This window comes from Limulus polyphemus, unplaced genomic scaffold, assembly GCF_000517525.1.
Source record: "Limulus polyphemus unplaced genomic scaffold, Limulus_polyphemus-2.1.2 Scaffold75, whole genome shotgun sequence".
In the NCBI taxonomy this organism is placed as follows: domain Eukaryota; kingdom Metazoa; phylum Arthropoda; class Merostomata; order Xiphosura; family Limulidae; genus Limulus; species Limulus polyphemus.
Window position 1 is genome coordinate 563,672 of NW_013665685.1, and position 20,322 is coordinate 583,993.

Sequence of the window (20,322 nt, forward strand, 5' to 3'; positions counted from 1 at the left end):
TAACGTAACGTTACGTACGTACGTACGTATTAGTTGTAGTTAGTAGTAGTACTCGTACTATACTATAGTGTGTGTGTGTATATATATATATATATATATATATATATATATATATACGAACGTGGAAGCGGGGAAAAAACGCACCAAAATCTTTAAGGGTAAACAGTTTCGGCAAGTGAATTATAAGGTAAAATAACACTTTAAAAAACGCTTTTTTTATAGTGTATAGAAAATATCATGGTTATATACGTTCTGTCATAGCGTAAGAGAGCGAGCGAGCAAAATTCTATAAATTTTATCTTAAGTATTTCACAATAACGTATGTTAAATGTCGCGTAGTTATTCTGGAACACCAAAATAGTTCTTCCAAAATTCCTACGTTATAACAACATAAACGTGGTTAGTGATCGCTATCTGTGAAAAATTCCAGAAAAATTTTGTTCACTGAGATAAAAGGTTTGATAAATATTGCGCACGTGAAAGATATTATTGATCTCTAGCGCCACCTGTTGACATATTACAAAACTAAACGAGCTATAATCTCCTTTTTGATCGATTGTTCAGTGGGACAACGGTAAGTTTTACGGACTTACAACGCTAAAGTTCGAGGTTCGATTTCCCGCCGTGGACACAGCAGGTAGTTCAATATGGCTTTGTTCTAAAACAACCTTTTTAATCGACCTGGTACGGCCTGTGGGTCGCGGGCTCGAATCTTATCACTGGACATGCTCGCTCTTTCAGCCGTGGGGGCGTTATATTGTGACTGTCAATCCTACCACTCTCGTTGGTAAAAGAGTAGCCATAGAGCTAGCTGTGGGGGTGTTGACTATTTGCCTTCGTTCTGGTCTATCACCTCTAAATTAGGGACGGCTATCGCAGCTAGCCTTCAAGTAGCTTTACTCGAATGTCAAAAACAAACTTTTTTTTTATCACGAATTTGGTTTGCCTTCATTAGAAAATTTTGAGTTTGTGATATGTGTGTAAAGGTAGCGTTGCAAGCTTTTATTATTATTATTATTAAAAATAATGTAATTGGACTGTTGTCGTTTGATTGTTGTCAACTGCAGAGATACTGAATGAGCTATCTACGTGTGTCCTCAGTAGGGATTCGAACTCCGGAATTTACTGTTATGAGCATTCAAGGTTACCCCCTAAGTCACCGGAAAACGTTTTTCGACTGAGAAGTCTCAAATGGTTATTCACATGTAGGTTATAGGTGCATCATGGTTAAAGCAAGAGTAAAATAAAATAATATATTTTAATACTAAGGTATAGAAATTGTATAGTCTGATAATTGGATATATTAATATATGTAAAACAATTATTCTTTGCGTTACATTTGTGCTACAGTACAAGCTTATGTAGTTGAGTAGTCTGTGGTATGTTTTTGTGTTTAGTCCTAGTGGAGGTTTTTTTTTTGTATAGTTCAGTCTTTGGAAGAAAAACTACTGTGTTTATGAATTAGAATAATAAATAAAGATGTACCGTTTTTGCTCCTAATTAACGCCCCCCGGGGGGGGGGCGTTGCAAACTGCATAAAAGGGCGCAAATTATAGTATCTGTGCAGTTCCGGATTCTATTTTTCATGTGATTTATTGATTTCAATGCTAATAAGTGCGTGTGTGTTTTTCATTTTTTTCTTCTTTAAATCAAAAGTACGGTAATAAAAGTGGATTTTATGTTGGATTGCTATTACTTTCACACAAACGAGGGAGCAATAATTAGAGAGGGGGAGTTAATTAGGGGCAATACTGTATTGAAAACTTAACTATGCATGTTAACATTCATGTTTGTTAGTGCATGCAAAAAACATTAAATGATAAGTAATTTGATGTTTTTCAGGTAGCAAACTAATCAGTTTCTGTTAATGTACCTACTGAGACTGGTACAGTGGAAATGTGAAATAGGGGTGAAATAGGGGTACCTGTATACTATGGTGTGTGAAAGGTAAACAACGATTCAATTGCGGAAAACCTTCCGTACATTTCGCCATCTACCGGAAATTGATTTTAAATGAACAATCGCAGGTACAGAGCCGATTTACGTTTAATTAAAACAGATTAAAACATTATAAACTGTCTTGCCCTGAAAAGAACTTTAGCGCTCAGAGTGTTCCTAAATTATAAAGGAAACGCACTCATGTATTATATAAGAAAACTTGAGATCTCCAAGTGATGGGCTATTTGCTGACGGCGAAGCGGAAATTATGTATTAGTGTAGACTGTTGAACCCGAACGACGCATAAGCGTTGTTTGTGTTTTGTAACTGTTGTGTGCTTGTATTCAGAATTAAAATTTAACAGAACACTCCTATGCAATAATAGAAAAAGTTGATCAGTATAAACGCCATTACTTCATATAGATATGATGTACAAATAATGTGAGTGCGTGCATGTGTTATACATAACTCAGGCCTGCGAAGGTTTTATTGCCGTGGAATTTTTACATGTTCTACTGTAATTCCTGTTCGCTGAATCCCAACATGATATCCATTTTTCTCCATCACGTACAGATTTTTCACAAAACGTCATAACGCAATGCATAAGATAAAAACCACAACACGTAGTTTTGAGACTAAAAGGCGTAATTTCACACACGCACAAACAAATCAGGATGAATGAGGATGCATATTCGTTTGACATCAATCTTCCCTTTTATTAGTTTGTTTTTATTTTTGTTAACAAACATAATAATAAAAAATGTTCATTATGGTGAACGAAATAATAATTTTATCTTAGTAAGACTTTTTTTTACCCGATTTGTAAAAAAAATCCTTACGTGATAGAAAAAAATGAATATTATTTTCGAAATTGCGTAGCTGGATTATGGAAAATCCGTTATTAAATCCAAAACAACTTTTAAGAAGTTTAAATTCGTAGGCCTGTGCAATAGGACTTTTGTGTTTAGTTCAATGTAACGGGATTGAGGTGTAAAATTGTTTTTGTATAAACGACATGTAAAGACGATCCAGAATTACGATATTTCTTAAACTATGCATAAATGCGTATATGATTGAAAAGTGTATTTCAGGATTCACAGAATGGGTGACACGTTATCTCTAGAAAAACACAAACACCACAGTTAAAACATCAATAGTATAGAACAGCCCTGAAAACATGTATACATGTCACAAGCAGTGGTTTAAATACCGTGTTTTCTTCTATAGTTTCATATTTATTTAGAGTATTACAGTGGCTCAGAAAATTTGGTCTGCCCTGTACAACATAAAATATTTATTTTTCGTTGCTGTGCGAATATTTTGACCTATTTTGTAGAACTGTAAATAGTATTCTGAAGATTAGCAGTCTAAAATATCCTAGGTCAAAGGTCTGTAAATGTATCTTAAATTCTAAATCAGAAGTGACATATTCTCAACTATGGTAGTACCCATTTTTCAGCTTTAGTCTTTGGACGGTCCTTTTTAATAGAGCTATAGGTTTCCTCCTGAGTACTTCCTCAGACTAATTATAGTAATTTTTCCAGGAATACACCTGATAGAGAATCACTTTTAACCTTTTATGTAATCCTAAATTGTATCGTCTCTGTTCCTGAAATATGATATATATACATACAAGTGTTTTCGCTCTCTTTGTAACACGATAAGAACTACTTAACTCTACTGTAATTTTGCTGTACACAAATGTATTAATTCTCCACGCGAAATACCATTATGGAGTGTGGAGAAAACAGTTAACTTTTGTTATGCCTCAGTTTGTGCATATTATGCATGATGTATACAAACTATTAATCAACTAGACGTGGCCTAGTGGTTAGTGTGCCGTAATGTAGATCCAAGGGCCCATGGTTTGCATTGTGTTGCCGAAAAAATCGTGCTCTTTATTTTGGAACAGTTGGTGCGTTATTCGACAAGAGTAACCAAAGAGTTGGCGGTGGGGGCTGTTGACCTCTCTCCCTCTAGTATGTCACTTTAAAGTTATGGATGTGTGGATTTACGCAAATATCCGACACAAACCAAAAAAAAAAAGCTATTAAACTTTTTATAAGTAATTAACACTATATTTTATCGTGTTGATTACCCACTGTGCCAGTATCAAATTCTACTTTTCAGTCTGGCTTTGAGAAAAATAAACTGCATTTTTTTTATTGGTTGTTACTTTCCTTCTTGCAGCCAATTGTTTTTAACGTATGTGTAGCTTTGTATAAAACAGGTAAAACGAAACAACGAAAGATGCTGGACTTTAGCAGTAAAACTAGCAAGTTCACGATTGTACCATGTTTTTGGATATGAGTTGGTGAATTTAACGAACTTCTAATGTATTGACCAATGTCTAATTGAAATGCATATTACGTGTGGTGTTCATTAACCAATGGGTGTAATTTAAATTGCAACTGTACGTCCACTAAATGCCAAGTACTTTGTTTATTCTTCATGTCCTAGTGAGGGTTGAGTAGGCTATATTAAAATGATTTTGAATATGTAAATCAACAAGGCATATAACAACCGATATCAAGTCGCAATGGGACGGAATGTACGAGAACTACATTTTGATATTGTTTGGACTTTCGTAGGTAGTGTGATGGCACCGAAAATTGGTCGCTTTTGAGAAGAATATATAATAGTAATTTCCCGCGCAAAATATTCATACACTCAGATCATAAAGATGGATTCAGATGAGGATTTAAACTTTCTTAGATGGGGATATCCGTTGTACTTAACGGCACTGTAAAGATAAAGGAATATTAACCAACTTGGAGCATTAGGATCATCCAGAAATACTCCAAATCGTACGGCAGTTGTGGTGTGATATACGAGTATATCGTGTGTCCCCCCCACCCATAATCTTTATTTTAAAGAAATTTTCGAATTTTTAGCGTGATTTTGATTTTGTGCAGTTTGACATACAGTGCTTTGTCTAGAAAATCATTAAAAATTCTCAATTCTACTTGTCTTTATGTCTTATGTATATCTCTCTCATATAAGTATTTACCTACTTTGCTAGCGAAAATGCGGCCGTGTCCTGTCGCTGGCCGAAATAATGTCTGTATGTCCCAACCAACGAAGCCCCTCAGTGGCACAGTGGGAAGTCTGAAGATTTTTAACATTAATAACCGGGTTTTGATACCAGTTGTTGGCACAGTACATAAAGCCCATTGTGTAACTTTGTGCTTAACTACAAACAAACAAACCTGTGAGAGCGACCATTCACGTGGGAACTCCATCGCAGTAGAAATAATACGAGCTTTCTTGAAAGATGAGAACTTATATTCCGTTTCAGTTATACTTAGCTTTACATCGTGCTCGTGGGAGACAGAAAGTTGACGACCTATACACTAATTTTGTATATACGATCATGTATACTAGTACACATACTGTTTTTTATGTTGTTGTTGTTGTTGTGTAATAAATAAAGATTTGTGTCCAGTCTATTTATTGCTTACTCAACAGAAAACACATTTTAGTTGTCAGATTCAGAATACCCCACAGATTTCTTGCTCGATCTTCCCGTTATCAAACGGACCTGTTTAATACTTGCAAGGAAATCGGTTTATCTGAGAATCCCCGGGTGGTATGTAAAGTACGACATCTTGTAACAGGTGAGATTCCACTAACACAGGGGGCAGTGGTAAAAGCCGCCATCGTGCTCCATGCAACATAATCAAGAAGAAGCTCCGTCTGGAAAAGCGACACAAGTCACGTGTACACAAATTTTCAACTACACGTTTATTAAACTGTCGCACACCTCAAGAAGCTGGAGAATGAAAATGATATTTCACACGAAGACATTCCAGTCAAGTTGCCGGATGCAGCACTTGTGGATTTTAGAGCGATCATGCTGGTGAAACGGATACCAGGAAACTGTTGCTCTCATACACAAGATAGCTAATGGAAACATGCAGGGATGAAGAATTTGCTTTAGACATGACAGTCTCATGACGGAACCTTTTATAATGGAAACTACGCTGCAGAGCTATTATCAAGATGGACGGTCGTCCAGTAAAGCTCCAAAGTCGTTGTTATATAACGGATACAACCCATGTAACAGTATTGCATTCACATTTCAATGTAATAGATGCATGGACCTAGAAATACACTTTTCTTCGTAATATCACTATTTAATTTATGTCACGGCAGAAATCGGGCTACATTATTGCGGTAGTAGTGACATAGTTGTAGAGACGCTGGGTTTTAGAGTATTGTTTGCAGGCATTGAATTAGTTGTTTGTGAAATTATAAGAACTTAAGTGAAAGTAAAGAAGAATGCAATAATATGTCAACTACACTATATCTGCAATATCCAGTACCGATGAGGCCTTTCGCCTAGTACCAGGGCTCATTAGGCTGTGATACGACAAACAAAAGTATGTGGGATAAAATGCCGGGCGTTCTTTTTATTTATATTAAAATAAGGATTTTGAAGCCATTGAAAATAAATGTTTTTGTGTAATTCATGAGATTACGTAAATTTATCTTTAACACATTTTCTCGCACCATTTATGAAAAAGTTGGTGACAGTGTTTCTTTTATGATCTTTTACGTATCATAAAATAACGATAGATGAAAACGTATATTGTTTTCACGTTTACCCCACGTTTAAAAATCACGAGAAATATCAGAAAACCTAATCCATAAAGAATTCGTAAGAGTCGAATTTCACCTTCAGTCATTGATTAATGATTATTGACAGCAACCTGAACACCTTTAGATATAGAAGGTGAGCCTGTGTTCCTTGTGCCGTTTGACTCCTGGAAACCACACCGTAATTACCCAACACCCCACTTCTCTTGTTTCTGCAGATCATTGGCAAGATCACGCTAGGATAGATGGGTGACTTTGACTCTCATGCTGAACCTATAGAGAGTACACCTTACTTGAAACATGATGGACTCAATCTCTGCACTGAGAAGACCACCCCATACATGTTGTGGTGGTTAGGGCGCTCACTAGAGACCTGTGGGTCTCTGATTCGAATCCCATCTCCGAACGTGTTCAGCCACGAAGACGATATAATATGACGGTCAATCCCACTTTTTGTTGGTAAAGATTAGCCCAAGAGTTGGCATTGGAAGGTATTGAGTAGCTGCATTCCCTCTAGTCTATTATTTTAAAATTAGCACAGATTGCCCTCGAGAAGCTTTGCGTGGGTTCAACAAACAAGCAAACATTGGTTTATCATTATATACGCTCCGTTTATTTATTTATTTTTTGTCTTTCGTTTAAATGTTACAGAGGCAGTAGCTTCCGTAAATCTTAAACAAGGTAGTTGCAACTAACAGCTCCAATCTTCTCAAAACTTCATAAACAGTTATACAGGATTCTTAAAATACGCAAATAAAAGGGCATCCATTTTGTAGGTGAGAAAGTTGTAAACGTATATTTATAAGTGTTGCATCAGTGCTTGTGATAATTGAAGAAAGCTGATGGCCAGGTGGTTAGGGCGCGAGTTCGAATCCCCGTCCCACCAAACATGTTCGCCCTTTCAGCCGTAGGAGCGTTACAATGTAACAGTCAATCCCACTATTCGCTGGTAAAAGAGTAGTCCAAGAATTGGCTTTTACTGCTAAATTAGGGACGACTAGCACAGATAGCCCTCGTGTAACTTTGCGCGAACTTCCAAACAGAAGAGATGTAACGTTGACCAGTGTTTGGCTGTTGTCTGTTGTAGAAATTAAAAGCTCAAAGCGTGGGGCTGAGCAAGTTTGTTGCAATAATTATCCGTAAAAGAACACAGAAAAAGGATACATTTCGAAGTAAATATGAATAATGAATAACCATAAAGACAGCTTTACGAAAATTTATGTCTGTCTTTGTGGCTGATCTGCAGCGTTTTTATATGGCTCAAAAAGAATTATTTTTGGACGTTTGTTTGCATGTAAAGTTATTTAGTTATTTATTTTTAATCCAACTCCTCAGTGGACAGTAAACTATAACTACAATTTTTTTTCTTAGCGTGTCTGTAGCTCCACTACAGTGTTTACATATCTTCTTAGTGCCGAGATTAATTCATGGTGCCAGATGATAAAAGTTATTCACATTAAATATTGTTCGTAAATATGTCAGACGGATTAGTCTTGAGTTCGGTTTCACACAAGCAAAGAAAATAATCTTTTCTTCTTTTATAGTTTAGAATAATGAAATAAAACGTTTTTTAGATACAAAAATAAATCGGTATTAAATCAGGTAAATCATTTTTCAAAAATTTTTTTGAAATTTTCCATCACCTAGATAAAAATACGACATTGTCGAGTAAAAAATGGTCTGAGTTGCACCAAAACAAAAGATAAATATCATAAACTTGTGCTAAATAGTTTATTCTGCAGAAATATACAAGTTGATCAGTATGGTAAATTTCTTTATACTTTATATGTTTTTTTTTAGTATTTTGTTACTATAGTGAAATTATATTTTTCAAATCGTGTATAATTATAGGTTCACTGTGGTGAGTGAAACGTAGCAAAAACTACCATATATATAAATTCCATCGCTATAAGAAGCCAGTAATTCCTGCTTTTTTCAAGTTGACCTTGTTCAGGGTTGCTGATGAGAAGCGGATCTCCCCAAAATTGGTATAACTCCGTGACAAGTGGTGAATCGAATTATAGATTAGGCTTTTTTTTCTAGTTTTTTTTAACTTTGCTGTTGCACTTTTAAAAATTAGTTTACTTCCGTTAATCAAACGTTAACTTTAATATCCACGTGGTGTAAACTTTAGGAAATTTTTAAAGGACCAACTCCTGATGTTAACGTTCTAAATCCGGGGGACAGCAATACCGTGAAAATTTACGTTTCCCCAAAAACAGTAGATGGACGGCGTCCACCCTTGAATCAAACAGTGCCTATTTCTTAACTTCTTGAATGATTACTTCACCCAAACGCGATTGGCAAATAAGAACTTAAAATTTGAATTGCTTATAATTAACCTGAAATATTTTTTATTTTTTTTAAGAAATAAGAATATAAATTCCAGCTGCGTTACACGAGTTTTCAGTTAAGTCTATCACCAGTTGTAGCGCATCATTTGCGTGTTTACATATCTATCTCTCCGGATCCTATTCGACTAAACCGCTATTCCGTTCTGTGAATGTCTGGACGAAATAATAATAATAATAAAAGCTTTGGCGCCATCTGCCGATCCAGTGTTATACTATTTGCATTTTTCGAATTTCGTCATCGAACACCTATAAGATTACGTATTAGGAAACGTATGTGAAAAATGAGGTTATATATATATATATATCTTTATATAACCATTTTAGAAGTTATTTGCAAGATACTAATGTTTTGTTTCTTTTTACTAAAACGGTTAAAGAAATTTAACCAATAAGTTTCATCACTATAAGCCTCACCCCTATCACAAACGAAATAAATTACCAAGAAATCCAAGAGCATTAAATCGTATTCGAGAGAAATTACTATTCAAGACACATAACAGTGCCTGTTTTTTTTTTTTTTTTTGTAGCAAAGCAATATCGGGCTATCTGCTGTGTCCACCGAGGGGAATCGAGTGTCAGTTAATATGTGTAAGATAATTAACATTGTCAATATTTGGGAGAGTTCTGCATTTGTGGTTTAACAGTAATAAACGTTTAAAAGTGAGGGGAGACATTTTGTTGTCTTAACATTGCAAGTGGGAAAAATTCTCAACAGGACTGATTTCGGTTAGAATAGAAACTGGTACTCTGGAATTGTGGTTGAAAGTTGGATATTGTCTAATCAGGGAACAAGACAAGAATGAGTGGTGTAAAGAACTTAGTGTTATTGCATCGAAGGCCTTTATCTGATAATTCTTATTTGATTTTTTAAAATTTTATCTTCGTTTTGGGTAATTGTTTACAGTCTCTCACTATTTTCTGTAGAGTAGGCAAGTTTTTGTGTGACTTTTTCTTGTCAAGAATAGGTTATAAAACCTTTCTCTAATGAGGAATTTTTCCAAATAAAATGGCCTAATATTAAACAAATAAAATTATTCCAAAATCTAACCAGTTGAGTGAAAGGGTTCATTTGGACCTTCCCCAGTTGGGGTTTTCCCCCTTAAACGAATGAAATAGGCGAATAGCGAAGTCAAATTCTCATACAACTCACTAAGTCATGACCTGGATGATAAAGAATTAAGTTGTTCAACGAATTTGAACCGCTTCATTAAAAAAAAAATGTATCGAAGTAATTACATTGACAGCTATGTAGATAGTGGTGTTATCATTGAGATCTACTATTCTGGACATCACTAATGTCAAACTGTCGTACGGAAGGCTTACAATGTATGGGTATTCTCTTCTTCACACTGCTAATCTCAGACGTTTCGTTAAAGGCCGTCCATTTTTTTTCTGTACGTATGAACTTAATTGGCTCATGTTTAGAATTTCGTTTGGTTAAAAAAAAAGGGGGTTAGACGATAGTTTCTGGCGAATCTGCGCGTCTCTATGAAGTGCACATGCGCTGTATTAACAAAATTCATCAATGGTTGACATTTGAGAAACAAAACAAAAAAAAAAACGCCATCCAATAATTTTTGTACAGTTACTACCCATAGAATGTGTTCTTTCTACCTTTTTCTTTCGCCCCCCCCCCAAAAAAAAATTCGAAAATTCGCGAAAAGCTAAACACAAGGGCTATGAGCCTTAGCCTTCTCCAGATTTTAACTCACAGGCGAGCTGTAAGGAAGTTAGTCAACAGCATTCACCTTCAAATATTTGGTTACATTAGCCCTACGATATCTACGGACCCTCTGATCTATATTCCGGCACACTAACCACTTGGTCACGCCCGGTCCAAATAAGCACAGAAAAAAAAAAAAGATTTCACAAATATACAGAAAAACATATCACAAATAACTTATTCAGAGTGACAGGAATAGCTATATTTTCTCTCAACTCGAAATTTAACCGCTATCTTTCTTTCCATAGCATTCTGGAACAAAAACACACATAAAACTACGTCAGCTTCATTAATAAAATTCCATATTTCAATTCAACTAACTGAATTCCGACTAATTTTCATGTTCATTAAGACTACACTTCTAAATTCCAAGCTGTTTTTTTTTTTTGTTGTTGTTGTTGTTTAAAATTAATTATTGACTGAAGGTTGTAACAAACACCGGGACAACATAATTAAACAGTTGGTTATTTACTAAAATTAAACACTGATTTGTTTGAAGATTCAGTGTCTTCTGGAGCAAGAAAGAGAAAATGTTCGTCACGAAAAACGAAGTGTGGCACAGCTGCAGCGTGAGATGTACTCTGTAAGTTGTGTTTGTTGTTTACATGTACAACTCTACCACTACGATTAAGATGGTTTCTGTTTATATGTAATGAGCATGCGTAGGAATTTGGTTGAAATTTAGCTTAAGAATTACAGTTCATTATGCGTACATTGTGTAAGATTCACTGTGATACTGTTTCCAGTGTTTTAGTTTATTTTATATATGTTACAAGTTAATCGATTTATGAATTTCACACCTGGAGATCTACAGGTTATGAATGAAAATTAAACATTTCAACTACGGTCTTTTTTTATTGGATGTGATTCTTTTATGCTTTTGTTACCTTCGTTGTGAAAAGAAATGAATGCGTTGAATGATTCCGAAATAACCGGCTCGTTTTATACGTTAGAGAAGAAAAAATTACCTGTAGCTATAAATATTTTTTCAACATAACCCGATTTTAATTTGTACATTATCAAACCCAGATTCCAGTATTTGATATCAACCAAAATACTCCGAAAAAAGATAATGAAACAGCCCTTTATCTCAGGATGATGTAATTATTAATACGAGATTTGTTGTTTTATATTAATTTTTAAATATTTTTCTTAATAATGTTTGAAGGTTATATATTCATTACATGTAAAATTATAGAACTGTAGTTGGACGAAGACTTGCGCATGTTAAAGCGCGAATAAAGATCCATACATAGACATAGCAAAACAAAGGACCATTTATTGCCATAGCGAAACATGTTAAGCTAAGAAAAAAAAAAAAGAAAAACACCATACATAGACAGAGTAAAATATGTAAAAATAAGATAAAGTATTCATAGACATAGCCATACGTAGTAAGCTGTGGAAAAAAAAAGAACCACGTATAAGCTAGCCATATATCTATTTGCTTACATAGTACTAAGCTGATAGTAAAAAATATGGTTTTGTATAACTACAGGTGTCTGCATCAATGTGTTGAGATAACTGTTAAGTGTGGTTTGTGTATAACTGCAGGTGTCTGCATCAGTGTGTGGAGATAACTGTTAAGTGTGGTTTGTGTATAACTATGTAATACATGTCTTCATCTATCAGATTGTGGATTTGTCTGAAACCTAGAACCATGATGTCTGATTTAGGTTTAGTGTGTTTAACGTACTACCTGAACTATCTGTTTATCTTTACCGTATCTGCGTCTCTGTATTTAAATAACCTGCTGGTCACTGTCTATTACTTACATCATTCTGGTTATATATTAAGACATCTCTATCGGTTTATATCGATATAATACTTTTGTACATGTTGTCGATAGTTTTGTTGTTTGCCGGATCTGCTATTCTGTATAGGCTTCTTTTTTTATTCTTCTGTTACTTGTAACGACCAGTAGAGTTATTTGTCTTCATATAATGGAAAACTATTTATATGACCAACTTTATATGCATGGATTGCATGTCCGACCTATTTTAAAAAACTTGAAGTAATGAGTGTGACTATCGTATTTAACTCTCACACAAATGTCTACCTTTGGCCCCCGTTGCCAGTAGTCGACGTTGCTCGCTCAGAACTTGGCCTCATAAAGCCTGTATGCTCACCTCTGCAGAGAGAGGGGTGAGTTGTGTCACACAAGCAAGGCTTAGAACTTGGCTTCTTTTGATCTTGCTCTTAGACGATGAATGATCGACATAAACATTTTTCTGCAGTAACTTAGCATTCGTTCTTCATTTCTAGAGATGCTTCGTCGGACAGTTTATTTCTTGGAAGAAATACTCAGTTCAATTGGAAATCTGAATATTACGTAGAAATTCTGATGAACCAAAATTACCTTTGTGATCGATAGTGGATGGCTGTGCCTCGTGCAGCAGTATAGTGTTCAATGCTGCAAAACGTGCATGCAGTAGTAATATGGCGTGAAGGACTTAAATCTTATTTTGCGTTTTATTTATACCTAAAAGATAAGATGTTACTTGATTTCTGACCCTATAGACTGAATTACAAATTGCAAACTATTTACGCATTTTAAACAGTCTTTCTAGAGTTACCCTTAAAAGGACGATGAAAGTGTCGGTGTGTTAAATTAGGTTCTAAACAATCAGATTCTTTCTTAAATTTTAATAAAAATATGATACTCGATACATTTAGAAAAATACACTTCCAGTTAAAATGTTACTAGTAAGAAAAGTGGCAGAAAAACCGATTAAATTGATGTTAAGACTGGAGTATCGTCGACCATGTCTTCGTCGTTCCTCGTTATGGATCTTGTCGAATTGGGTCTTTTAAGAAGGTAGGACTTGCCAACATTTTTCTTGATAATATCTTAGTACTCTTGATCTAGGTCGCTGTTATGTTATCCATCACCCACACATATATAAATGTACACGAGTGTCACCCCAGATTGTTTCCACCTATGTGCAGTAATGTTTTGCAGAAAAGTGTTTTTGAAGTGTTGCTCGAAGGCTATAAACAATTCTACGAAGATATGTTTAAGTTTTGTCTGTGAGAAACCTCAATAGTGCAGCGTATGTTAAATGTAAACACACATGAATAAACTCCAGTCTTGGTAACTGAAACATTGTGGAAGTAGTATATTCTTATTATAAGTAATTCAAATAAAGTAATTTTAAAATAAAAAATTGAAATAATGCAGTGTACATAATGTATAGATAATTCGGATAAAGCAATTTTAAAATAAAAAGAATTGAAATCATGCAGTGTAGATAATGTATAGATAATTCAGATAAAGCAATTTTAAAATAAAAAGAATTGAAATCATGCAGTGTAGATAATGTATAGATAATTCGGATAAAGCAATTTTAAAATAAAAAATTAAATAATGCAGTGTACATAACGTATAGATAATTCAGATAAAGCAATTTTAAAATAAAAAAAATTGAAATCATGCGGTGTAGATAATGTATAGATAATTCGGATAAAGGAATTTTAAAATAAAAAAATTAAATAATTCAGTGTACATAATGTATAGATCATATTACGATGATATTAATCAACTATAAATTGTATTAGTAAGATTGTTAGTTTTTGATCATCATTAAGTTTATAAAATATCAAAGTACCTTGGTATAAAAGATACTACGTGTTTTTTGGTGTGTTGTTGTTGTATTTCATACTCCTATTCATATACATTCACTTCCTAAAGTTGTTCAGTACATTTTATGTCATTTTTCTTAGATCACTGCTCTGCTCGCCTCTATTCATAGGCAACGTGCGGTAAACGTATGTTTTAAGCGTAGTGAGTCATAAGCACCTAAGCTTTACCGGTTTGTTTTTGTTCTGTTCATTTAGCTGGGCTGCAAATTGTACTCCATACGTACGTGACCTACTTCGTCTTATACACGTTTTGCACCTCTTGTCTATCTGAGCGAAAGATTCAAGGATGGATTTATTTACTTAGTTGTAGTATCTCTACCCAATTAATATCTTCTATAAGCTCATTAACAGGCCACCTAAAGTTAGCATATCAAGCATCATTATATTGATTAATTACAAGTATTGAAAAAGTTGTTGTTTTTATGTGAACACTCTTCCAGAAATTTAACCCAGTGAACAAGTGTATACTGTCATTTGAACTTTTTTTGCGATGTGCATGACTTTCGTCCAAACAAACAAAGTGACAGTGATAATTACATTGCTTCATTTCAACCATGGACATTAGTTTTGAGAAAGGTCAAAGTGTATACCCGGACTTTTGGATACAACTTTGAGCCGCGTGTCGTAGTAAAAATAGTATTTTCCTGCAAAAGTAACATCGATAGAAAATAAACCAAGGGTAAAAGAGGAAGGAAGAAGTAAAATAAACCAAGGGTAAAAGAGGAAGGAAGAAGTCAAATAAACCAAGGGTAAAAGAGGAAGGAAGAAGTCAAATAAACCAAGGGTAAAAGAGGAAGGAAGAACTCAAATAAACCAAGGGTAAAAGAGGAAGGAAGAACTCAAATAAACCAAGGGTAAAATAGGAAGGAAGAACTCAAATAAACTCAAATAAACCAAGGGTAAAATAGGAAAGAAGAACTCAAATAAACCAAGGGTAAAAGAGGAAGGAAGAAGTCAACTATTGCATCTGACCCCTCCTAAATCCCGATCCCGATTATATCGATTGTAGAATATTTCGGATAAAGTCATGCTAAGATAACAGATTCGTGTATGTATATGCAAGAGTTCTCTAACGTAATTATTTTAATGAAACTGTTCATTGGTGTTGATTGTTACGTAACCTAATCGAACATATTGACAGCCAACGCCACGAAGAGAATAACTTAAATAGAATGACTACGTATTATTCTTTATTGTTATGATTAACTAATTTGTAATTGTGAAGAATGTAATAGATATTGAGTTAAGTTTTAACGACTATATATATTTTTTTCTCATCTCGCACAACCGTTTGTATGTTTTGTGTAAGGGAGGGAGAGATTATAATTTACTTCTTTATTTCATATTCAAAAATTGTCGAAAACGTAAATATACAATTGCTGTTTAAAGGATATTGGTTTGGGATTTATTTATAACACCATTCATTTTAATTTATTATGCCGGATTTTCCTAATTTATTAATTAATATAATTTTTTAATAAACATCTCCTAATTCTTATTGCCAAGTTGTTATAGTCCCCCCCCCCAAAAAAAGCGTAATAAAAGTACAAGGTCGTACACAAGTTGTGTACCATCACAGTATTTCTAAGTCCCACCCTACGATGGTTTTTTGAAGTCATGGTTATGTTACACTAACTGTTTCTTTCTGTTTTGTTACAATAGTTAGCAGGGATGTCATCAATCTTGCTAGGACATGTGGGCATAGTCCTGTTGTGAGACTGTGTCGTGATATCGGTGGTGGACATAGTCCTGTTGTGGCACTTTATCGTGATATCACTGCTGGACATAGTCCTGTTGTGGCACTTTGTCGTGAAATCAGTGGTGGATATAGTCCGGTTGTGACACTCTGTCGTGATATCAATGGTGTACGTTTCGAACAGCTTTGAGGATAGGACTTGGAAAACTCTTGGTGGTACCCAAGTTTTGCATCACCCTGTACTGACATCTTAAACAATAAAAAACTAAAAAAAAAACTAGAGGGGCTCTCAGTAGAGCGCACACCACACCTCCGCCACCCAGCGTTGGTCATATTCAGCTCTCAAAAAATATGAAAATATGTCCGTATGTCTGTCGTTATCAACAGACAGACCATTTTTGGCAGACAATGAAGAATTATGTTCTACATATGTCCACAAAGTTTCATCAAAATCCGACCATTTTTGACTGAGTTATAGAGCAAAAATAAGTGTGAAAAATCGTTCCCCATGTTAACAGATAGGGATTTTTTTTTCATGACCTTGCTGTGACTTTGACCCTCCAAAACTAATCGCATCTAGGTTTGATCATAGTCCAAATGTATACCAACTTTCGTCCAAATCCATTCAGCCGTTTTCGAGAAATCTTGCTGACAAACACACGCACACAACGCAGGGGTGAAAACACAATCTCTGTCAGAAGAGTCAGCCTGCTATTAGTTCACCAAGTATAATATTTCAAAAAAATCTTAAATTGCTTTATTTTAAGGAAATAACTAGAAAGCTTGAGCTTCAGCAATAACTATCCATAAATACATCATTAAACCTGAGTTTATTCTATAGAAATAAAAAAAGACACTATGAAATTTTAACAACGCAATATCAACATAAAGTCCTTCTTTGTTGTATAGAAGTAACTAAACAACTAAGGATAACTGTCATAAATACAACACAAAATTCTTGTTTACATTGTGTAAGTAACTAAACAACTAAGGATAACTGTCGTAAATACAACATAAAACCCTGCTTTACGTTGTGTAAGTAACTAAATAACTGAGGACAACTACTGTGTGTTGTTGCAGTATGAAACTCTCAACTGAATGGCCATTGCACTGAAAACAATGGATTCTTTAAAAAATTCCATCAATAAAACTATTGAGTGTGTATTTGTTAGAGACCTACTCGTTGTTATCTACTTTAACTTATACCTGTTCATTGAATCTTGTCTAGGTACGGTCCATTTTTAAACTTTTTTTTTCTTCAATGCTCAAGGTCACATGTTTTATAAGAGAAATAAAACTATCCTGGCTGGTTTAATATTCTAAGCCTCCCTCCCCATCCATTTTTTCTTTTTTTTTCAGTTGAATGTTGAATTAAACGAACACGGGTATCTGAAGAAACCTTGATAACACTAAACCGACGAAGTTGCATGAATACCTCGACAAGAAACCATTTATTATAAATGGTTATTCTTACGTAATTTTCTTCGCTTAAATATAATATCCAGCGATTGAGATTAATCATCTTGTCTTGTATGTTGCAAGAGATGATTGAAAGGTGTGATATAGTTGTTTATAAAAACGCTCCAACTATCTTAGCTAAGTCAACACATCGTTACCTGCACACTATAGTACTTACTGAGCAAAACGTGCAATTACACGGATCCTTGGTGGCTTTGTTCAGTAGTCATATTTCGTGTATAATTTTATGTAGAGCTAAGAAGACTATATAGAAGACTGTCTTAATCGTGTCTAGTCACTGAATTAATCGCCTGCCATTTGCAAATTCTCCAAAATGTAGTCTTATATAACTTGTTTATATACTAATTGAAGGTGAACATGTCAGTCACTGAAAGCTCTAATTAGAAGTCCACACCGACATGATGAAGTTTCGAGAGCGTCAGTATTCACCTTGTCGCAGTATCTACCCAACAAAGTATCTTGGGTTGGAGAAGTCAACAAATTGCATTTTTAGTTTGTTCAAACTCTTCTAAATCCACTTTCAGCTTTCACTGTTTGTTTAGAAAGGCTTTTCAATGTGTATTCTGCTCTTTACTCCTGAATGAAACTAACATGGCCAGATGAGTACTTTTGTTCGTCAGTGACCCTGCAAATTCAAAGTTCCAGAAGATTCTGAAAATGTTGTATGAGTGCATTGGTTTTTATAACTTTTTTTTTAGTTTTATTAAAATATTTGTATTTTATTTTCCACTGCCTTATCACGTTATCAGATTTTGTCCTGTATAATTAATTTTCTGTGAAAATAAGCGTTCTAATCAGATGGTTAGGGCGCTTGACTCGTAAGCTGAGGGTCGGGGTTCAAATCCCCATTCCACCAAACATGCTCGCCCTTTCAGCTGTAGAGGCGATATAATGTGACTGTCAATCCCACTATTCGTTGGTAAAAAGAGTAGCCCAAGAGTTGGCGGTGGGTGGTGATAACTAGCTGTCTTCCCTGTAGTCTTTTACTGCTAAATTAGGACGGTTAGCGCAGATAGCCCTCGTTTAGCTTTGCGCGAAATTCAAGACAAACCAAAATCACTCAACAGGAAGAAGTGCACGCCCATCGGTAAGTCAGCGGTAAGTTTAAGAATTTATAATACTGAAATTCGATTCCACAAGATGGACAGAGCGCATATGGCCTATTCTATATCTTTGCGTTCTAAACAAAACCAACCAGAAGTGAACTTTTTTATAGCTCTCTCTCTCCCTCTAATTGTTGTCGTAAACACTTTTCTGCATCACTTGTAAGCAGAAAAATCAGAATACAGGAAACGTCATATGAAAGGGTCTTTAACAAATATTTATTTTTAGTGGGGTCAGCCGCCTTGAATTTGCGACCCTGTGGTCGAACGCAAATCAACATGTTTGGACATCATATTCATCCAACATTTCTTCTAGTTTGTTTTTTACTAAATGGTGCCCTGTAAAATATGTTTTAAGAAATGTCAAACATAATGTTATTATTTATGCTTGTCATAAGACATTAGTCGTAGGCTTATTATATTTTAGCACTACAATTATTATCTAGTCCCTTCTTGTTTTTAAAGAAGAAAAAAATATTATAATAGTATTTGCTGCACTGTGTCCGACATATTCACTGCCGACGACGCATTTCGCTCAATACAGAACTCATCAGGTTCCATATTGAGGTAAATTCGTCCTTAGAATTGGATATGCGTTAATAAAAAACAACAACATAAGAGACTGAATAAAGCTAGTGTTCAAAAATATACAGCAAGTATAATTAATTATAATCATGCTTCTCCAGCTCAGAAAAGGTGTTCACACCTTTAGAGTACATTATTATCACATAGCGTCTTGAATGTTTTATACATTTTGGTAAGAATTCCAAATTAATATTCTATTGTGAACAAGAATGATTTCTGAAGAGTAGTCTGAGGGTTTATAGCACTTTATAAGAACCATTTGCTTATGCCATTAAAACAATGGCGTGCTTCTTCAAATGCGAGCTGTATCTGTATACACTACTTGAGCCAGTTAAAGGGTAATGGGAATTTATATTTTAGTTATGACAAGGAAAACCACTGTTATAAAATATTAGTCACCCCAGATAGACACCTGATTAGTGGTGGCCCTTGAAGCATAAATGTGCATATTTTACGGTCGTAACATTTCTATTTAATATAAAGTATGGTCACCACGAACAACAAAAACATGGTACCCGTGTTAAGTGCTTCAAATCGGTGTTGATATGGTCTGAGTTATCCTTGACCATTCTCAAAGATCAATTTTCAGGTAATCTCGTGTATTTGGGGTCACTTGAAAGAATGTCTTTCAAGAGCATCCCATGTATGCTTTATGAGATTGAAGTTCTACGGGTATGAAGACCGTTTCGTCCATCCATTCAATCCCTTCTTCAAGGGATGTCAACCAGTCAAGCAACGGCGAGGTTGGTCGTTTTTAGACATTATGAGGAAATTTGGATAACTTTCGCGAGCTCATACTAATACAAACGGTCTTGGGATGTGGTACCATTCCACGCGATGTAGAGATTGGTGGTTCATCAGTGCTTGATGTAGTACCATTCCACTGTATGTAGAGATTGGTGGTTCACCAGTGCTTGATGTAGTACCATTCCACTGTATGTAGAGATTGGTGGTTCACCAGTGCTTGATGTAGTATCATTCTTCGGAATGTAGAGATTGGTGGTTCACCAGTGCTTGATGTAGTACCATTCTACGGGATGTAGAGATTGGTGGTTCACCAGTGCTTGATGTAGTACCATTCCACTGGATGTAGAGATTGGTGGTCCACCAGTGCTTGATGTAGTACCATTCCACTGGATGTAGAGATTGGTGGTCCACAGTGCTTGATGTAGTACCATTCAGGGATGTAGAGATTGGTGCTGA

General features: G+C 35.0%; 2 protein-coding genes across 2 annotated transcripts in view; both read left to right on the plus strand.

Moving 5' to 3' along the window:
- Nucleotides 1-16,142, plus strand: part of LOC111087715 — a 56,415-nt gene extending 40,273 nt beyond the window's left edge. Inside the window, exons 3-4 of the mRNA XM_022395329.1 lie at nt 11,114-11,183; nt 15,919-16,142. Of these exons, the coding sequence (XP_022251037.1) occupies nt 11,114-11,183; nt 15,919-16,142 (294 nt within the window). The remainder of the gene's footprint in view (nt 1-11,113; nt 11,184-15,918) is intronic.
- LOC111083011 (nck-associated protein 5-like) overlaps nt 12,777-20,322 on the plus strand; it is a 42,449-nt gene continuing 34,903 nt past the window's right edge. The window contains exon 1 of the mRNA XM_022395217.1: nt 12,777-13,432. The gene's annotated coding sequence lies outside the window, so the exon portion shown is untranslated. The remainder of the gene's footprint in view (nt 13,433-20,322) is intronic.